We start from the raw sequence: 7,273 nt of genomic DNA, 5'->3' as shown, positions 1-7,273 counted from the left end.
AGTTGCAATTCAAAATGTTTCAACTGTAGACTTTAGATTGATCTTGCCAACGACGTTAGTTCCTTAAAGTTATAGGGACAGCGTCAGGGGAAATGTGTATATAGATTTGGCACATACTGGATCACAAATGGGGTCTCTTAGACGCGCAAACTGTGATACTATACCACCTAAATTGCACCCTGAACACCACGAGTTGGCAATCTTATATAATTTGGAATCAAATTATAGCATCTACGCCAGCTGGGCAGACGACAATCCTATTTGTTACTGCCAGAGAAAGACAGAGGTGAAGAGTTCCATCAAGGAAGTTAACCGATATGACATTTACTGAATTTTACAGGTATCCAGTTTATTACAGTAGTGTATTGAACAATAGTCAATAAAAGTAGGCCAGGTAACAGACTGACTTGATTCAGACTAGGAGTGGGTGAAGGTGGTCAACACATGCTGAGTTCATTTCTATCTCTTCTTGAATAAAAATAACACAGTCAATATCATTATGTGGCCTCTATAAAAAGGGAAGAGATGATATTTCCATGTCAATCTAATCAAACAAGATTTATACCAAAGTCGTGTACTGTTGACGTTCATTCCAACTAATCACAGCGTGTCATACAGAATCTGTGTTTAATTATGGACTTAAAACTGTTAACACGTTTCAGATATAAATCTCTTATCAGGACGGTCGTAAAGAGGAATTTTTATAAGCCTTCCATATCAAAAGGACTATTTTTTATAATCCGAAGAAAGCTTCAAAGCCTATGGGCACTATAGAAAATGGCTAGATATTTGATTATTTGGTTTTCTATTCTGAGAAATTTTTGGTGCATATTTGCATGATTTCTAAACATAAGAAAAAGTTACGTCAATACTGCGGCAGATCTTCAGAGGTGTTACAGTTTACATCATCAATCAATCTCAGCAGACGCTCTCAAGGGGAGGTCAGTCAGTACTGGGAACAGCATTCTATGATAACGAATATGCAAAGAACATTTCAAAATAGAGAAGTGATCAATCAGAATATGACTTAGTCCAAAACACTTGTCTCAATTCCAGCCTCTGTTAGATATCTTGAGAGTTATCAGCTGGTGTAGAGTCAGAAAATGAAGGCCATGTTTTATGGGAATTTTCCACACCTCTGAAGATGTGTTTTTTTCTTGCATAAAATTAAATTACTTTACACTGACTGTAAGTTAGTGTTGGGCATTACCGTAACTTTTGTTTTGTTAGTATCACGTGACTCTGCGACCCTTGAACTTTTTGCCGTGCTTTTATGATGCAAAATAATAAAAACCTGATGCCCCGTTTCGATTGGATGTTTCGAAACATAAGGTTTATTTGGTATTGGGGTTTGTCAACTTGACATCTGTTCTGGAGAGTCCACATAGCTAATAATGTTTAAAGGATTATTTTTTATCACCAAAAGGAAACATTTGGCTTAGGTTATAAAACAATGTTTCCAATAATATTCATCAAAGAAATAGCTGGAGGAACATATAAACAAACTCACAAATTCCAAAACATACCAACATCTTATAAAACAAAACATACCAGCATCTTATAAAACAAAACATACAATATGTTCCAAAGATATTTAGTATTCACACACAATGATGACAAAACTTGAGGGTTTTTGCAAAAAATAGATATTGAATAAAAAAACATACAAAAGTCAAAAAGTTAAAGGGATTGTAAAACAGTTTTACTTAAATTATCATGTCCATCAGAGACACTGATAATATCAATTTCCACCATTCCAATATTCAATCAGATGTCTGTGGTTCCTTCAATTCCACTAGATTTAAGTGTTTGATGATGAGACTAATCGTAAAATCTGCTTTATCACATAAGGTCCATTGCAATTAGTGATGTCATCAAACACTTAGTTTAAGCGGAATTGCAGGAACCACAGAACCACGGAATGGAGCAAATTGGTGCTATCAGTGTCCCTGCTACTCATAAAAAATTTAGAAAAACCTCTTGATAATCCCTTTAGTAAATGCTGAATTTATTCCAATATTGAGCTAGTAACAGAATTCAATTTAAAGCACATTAAAGGGAGGCAACTCCATTTTTGATGGAAGGTAGGCCTACAGAACTGTAGAAAATAGAAAATGATTTTAAGTTTAATATAAAATATTTGAAACAAATAAACACTGAAGTGTTCAACATAAATAACAAATAAATAATGAATAATAAACAGTAACAAAATAACAAAATCTGCAAATATTTCCAAGACAGCTTGTGAGCTGAAGGCAATAAAAAGTAGCTAATACAATCAAGTTTGTAAATGCTTGAAAATATTTGCAAATAAACCTAGAAACTAAGGGAAGTAACTCAAAGGCAAATCCTGGGTCTGGTATGTCTGGGTCATAAATTTTGCAGAAATATTAATGCGCATGTTAATTGTCTGAAGATCACACAGCGTGAAACTCTGAGTAACAACATGTTTCAAGATCTGTTTTAATATTTCTAAATATCATGGTAAATATTATTATTTTACATTGAAAAACACTGTACTGAATGGAAATGTCTGGGAAACGTTAATCGTCATGGAGATCTTGAAAGACTTTATTCAATTTTGCTTCTAGTTTAAAATTTGTATTTAATTCATCCTGCATCACATTTTTGATTCCACTAAAACTAAGTGTTTGATGACGTCACTTATCGCAAAGGGCCTTATGCAGCGCTCGTACTTTACTTAATCTTTGACTAAAGTTAGACTTAATTCAAACTTTAGGTATGCACCTGTCGATCTTTACAAAAGTCGTGCTTAAATTTGACTATCAAATGTAGAAAATGAAAGCCTTTATCCTAACTTTGTAAAGTTCGACTTTAGCCAAAGTTCAACTTTAGTCAAGGTAAGAGCGCTGCATACAGCCCTTAGTTCTAGTGGAATTGCAGGAACCAACACATGTCTGAATTTATGAATTGTGCAAAAACCTATTTCCCTTTAGATAAATACACATTGTCATGGTCTTTTGCTACAAAATGAAGTTTCATAATACTGTCCTATATTCACCATCATATCAATTTTCACATATAAAATCATTCCCATATCATTTACATATGTTAAAGATGGGTTTCCTTATTTTTTAGAGTCAAAATATTTGATTTATTGGTGTTTCTAATGAATTATCGTGTATTCTTAATCATATCATTATGTCCTCATTGCATATAATTAAGCGTTTTAACCAATCATAAATTAATGTCCATGAATATACAGTCTGGATAAACAAAAAAAGACTTTTTGACCTTTTTTGATTGGTCACTCATTGAAATTCTGCTGGTAATTGTCTTCTAATTTAGCTAATTATGAATTAATTATAGACATGTGAGACAAACTGGTATTTTTCCAAGTCATTAGCACACCTCTAATTTCCATTCATATAAGTACATTGTATTAGCATTTTCATAAGGTAATCCATCTTTAACTTGTTTCCCAATTCTGATATATAAATGAGGTACCATCAAGGAAACGTAAGTAAAATCATTGCATTTCTCTTGTCTTTCAAACTTATCTCTGAGGGAGAAAATAACATGTTTAAACACATCTGCGCTATCATAACTCAAATACTGATGTATCTTCGAAGTCTTTTGGTAGAATTCTCTGTCGTCCAATATGGCGCAGTCTCATCAAATAATCTGAATGGAAATGTCCGTCTGTATAGTCTAAGAAACGTTTATAATCATCCTGGAGATCTTGAAAGTCCTTATTCAATTTTGCTTTCAGTTTTAACTCTGTAGTTAATTTGTCCTGCAGAGCATCATATTTTTGATTGAGTCTCTGTACATGTTGGTCATGTAACAGTGCCTGTTTTTTTGCAGCCTCTCTGGCCTCTGCTTCACATGTTTGACGCGTTTCTGCAATTGCTTTCTTTTCCCGCTCCTGAAATGTTATTTCTGCCTTCTTCAATGCCTCTTCTACTGCATTTTCTTTTTCTTTTGATGCCTCTTTCTTTAATTTTTTGGTCAGCTCGGCACATGCCTCTGCAACAGCTATTTCTTTCAAGCGTTCATCCTCCTGCCTCTGCAGCTCTACTGCTTCCTCTTTCTCCTTGTTCATCTTTTTTATCAGATCTTTCATTCTCTCAGCTTCAGCTCTGTCTCTCTGCTCTGATATTCTTTGTGCTCGTCTCTCAGCATATTCGTTCTGCTTTTCTAGAGCTCTTTGCCTCTCTGCATCTTTTTGAAAACTAAGCCTTTTCAGAGCTGCTCTGAGCTCTCTGGTAGCTCTTGCCTCTGCTGCCTCTACAGCTCTCTGCACTGACCGTTCCACTCCCTCTAGGTTATCATCCTTGCTTTTGGACAGCATGTCCCCACCCAAATCGATAATATTTCCATGGGTAACTCTTTGAGTGGTAAGTGTAGTTTTATTGAGTATTCTTTCCAAAGCATCACAAGGATCTTTAAACCTCCTGACAGATCGCGACGAGAAGCTACGCGACGGTAGATTATCAACACTTGAAAAAACATTTAACTTGTAAACCGCTCGGCTCAAATAATCGTCATCCGAGAAGGCCATTTTGTCGAACAGGTGAATACGATAGTCGGAAGTTTACATTGATCAAGACGTTGCTAGGGACTTTACTATGATATATTGACAATAACGCCCGGTTTATATTATGGATATTAATATACCTTATATCGTATACGACTACTTATAGGCTTATCTCTTTATGTACGGCTATTTAAAAATAAATCTGACCCCATTCGATTGAAATGACTGGTGATAGTGTTAGATTGGATTTGCCCTTTATACACCTTACGATTTGAGAGGATTTAGGCCTACTTTGATTTCCGAAAAAAATACCCATATATGCCTGATGTCTGAGTGTAGATATTCGACTTACCTTGCGGTAAAGTTTGAAAGATTGTCACTTAAACTCCAAGTTGTGGTCCTCATGTTACTAAATTTTGAAATGTTGTCACGTTTTGGACTGAGTATATTCTCAAATCACGTGACCTTGAATAACCCTGAGTGAATAGTGTTAAAATTGTAAAACAAGTTGGCCTAATATGTTAGGATACTTGGAGAAACGAGAGAGGGGAGAGACGGAGAGAGACGGGTAGAGGGGGGTAGGAGAAGGGAGAGAGACAAGACAGAGGGGGTGGGGGGCCAGACAGAGGGGACGGGAGAGAAATGGAGAGACAGGCATAGAGACAGAGGAAGATCTTCACCCACGACTTTTCATCCACATCATTTGAAATCGTTACCGACTTGTATACCCGATTAAAACCGTTTTCAAAAACATAACCCATACACAAGCAAAATAAGGCTGTCATTCAGTTCTTAAAGTAAAACGCATGGCTCTGCTCCTTTATGGTGGGCTTTCAATTGTTGAAAAAACGCTTGGTATATAGATGTCATTTGCAATGTCTAATCCAACTTTTCTGTTGTCATAAAGAACCATTTTTCCCGAAGTTTCGTTCATCTGCCGCCGATCCACTCCATTCATTTCATTTCACTTCTGCCGCTGAAACATGTTGCCGTCTGCTGCAATTATGGTGGTCTGATTTAAGTTAAATATAGTTATCTCCCTTTAAATATTAATGTTTTTCAAAATAACTTATGTATTGTGGTCTGTCGTTCTCTTTGACTTTTAGGATCACCGTACAGTTTAGAATGTGAAATTTTGCCAGGATGGTGTCATAAACCTGTCCTTTTCGATTTGAAAATGACCTATTCCGAAACAATGGCCGTGGATTTAGTGTTTTGTGTTTCTGTTCAAGGTGCCCTCTTAATTGGCACATTAACATGCTTTATTGCCCAATAATGAAGTAATTTGTGGGGTCATTAAAACATACGATAATAATCCTATCCTCACCCAAAGGCGTCAATTAGTTGGGCAATAAAACCAACCAATTTGTCACGATGTACCAAATTATCTCCCTTGGAGTTAAATTGTCACGTCCGTCACATAAAATTTTATTGGGAATTAAACTGTTTATTGGGATATATCAATTAATTGGGGGACACCTGATTCGAGTAAGGCTTATATTATGTAAAGATGTATAACCCAATTCTCCTTCTCGGATTCTTCCTTTTTTAAATCGGTCACTCATTGGATTTCTGCTGGTAATTCTCTTCGGATTTAGCTAATTATGAATTAATTATGGTCATGTGAGACAAACTGGTATTTTTCCAAGTCATTAGAACACCTCTTCTTTCTATTCATATAAGTATCAGCATTTTCATTATCATAAATGAATATAAGGGAACCCATCTTTAAATATTCCGTTTAGCCTTACTCCCTTTTTTATTCAAAATTCAATATTACGAGGCACAATAGAATTTGGTCGGTAATAGAGGACAGCGGATGAACTACTGGAGTTGGGGACGTCAACACGTTTATTAGATAATCAATAGAAGTTTATATCCATAAAACTGTTGTTTCTTAACGTTTATTAGATATTTGGGTTCGTCAAATCATCAAACGTTCAAACGTTTCAGATTGTCGACAAAGCTAATGCACTTAGTTTGGTTACTTAACCAGGCATGGCTTTCAGAGAGTCCACATAGGTAATATGTACTTTGATGTAAAGGTTTCTCAACTCTACATACATTACAGCTGGGGTTTTCAACCTTTTTTTCTATTACCCCTCTCAGTATTCTTATCCAATTACATTACCCCTCTTCTCCCCTATCCTTACTATTACCACTCTTTCCCCTGTAAATCCTTACTATTACCCCTATTCTCCCTGTAAATCCTTACTATTACCCCTATTCTCCCTATAAATCATTACTATTACCCCTATTCTCCCTATAAATCATTACTATTACCTCTATTCTCCCTATAAATCATTACTATTACCTCTATTCTCCCTATAAATCATTACTATTACCCCTATTCTCCCTATAAATCATTACTATTACCCCTATTCTCCCTATAAATCATTACTATTACCTCCCTTCCCAGTATAAATCCTTACTATTACCTCCCTTCTCAGTATAAATCCTTACTATTACCTCCCTTCTCAGTATAAATCCTTACTATTACCTCCCTTCCCAGTATAAATCCTTACTATTACCTCCCTTCCCAGTATAAATCCTTACTATTACCTTCTTTCTCAGTATAAATCATTACTATTATTTCCCTTCTCAGTATAAATCATTACTATTACCTCCCTTCTCAGTATAAATCCTTACTATTACCTCCCTATCCTTACTATTACTTCCCTTCTCAGTATAAATCCTTACTATTACCCCCCTTCTCGGTATAAATCCTTACTATTACCTCAATTCCCCTATAAATCCTTACTATTACCCATC

General features: G+C 35.5%; 1 protein-coding gene across 1 annotated transcript; it reads right to left on the bottom strand.

Moving 5' to 3' along the window:
* Positions 1-3,562: 3,562 nt before the first annotated feature.
* Positions 3,563-4,539, bottom strand: LOTGIDRAFT_238264 (hypothetical protein; the record flags this gene model as incomplete). The annotated part of the gene is made up of 1 exon (XM_009049503.1): positions 3,563-4,539. Exon 1 carries the CDS (start codon positions 4,523-4,525, stop codon positions 3,563-3,565), a length of 963 nt encoding a protein of 320 aa, XP_009047751.1. The 5' UTR covers positions 4,526-4,539.
* Between the last annotated feature and the right edge of the window lie 2,734 nt (positions 4,540-7,273).

The sequence above is a fragment of the Lottia gigantea genome (assembly GCF_000327385.1).
Source record: "Lottia gigantea unplaced genomic scaffold LOTGIsca_137, whole genome shotgun sequence".
NCBI lineage: Eukaryota > Metazoa > Mollusca > Gastropoda > Lottiidae > Lottia > Lottia gigantea.
This window is presented reverse-complemented; position numbering and strand designations above follow the sequence as displayed.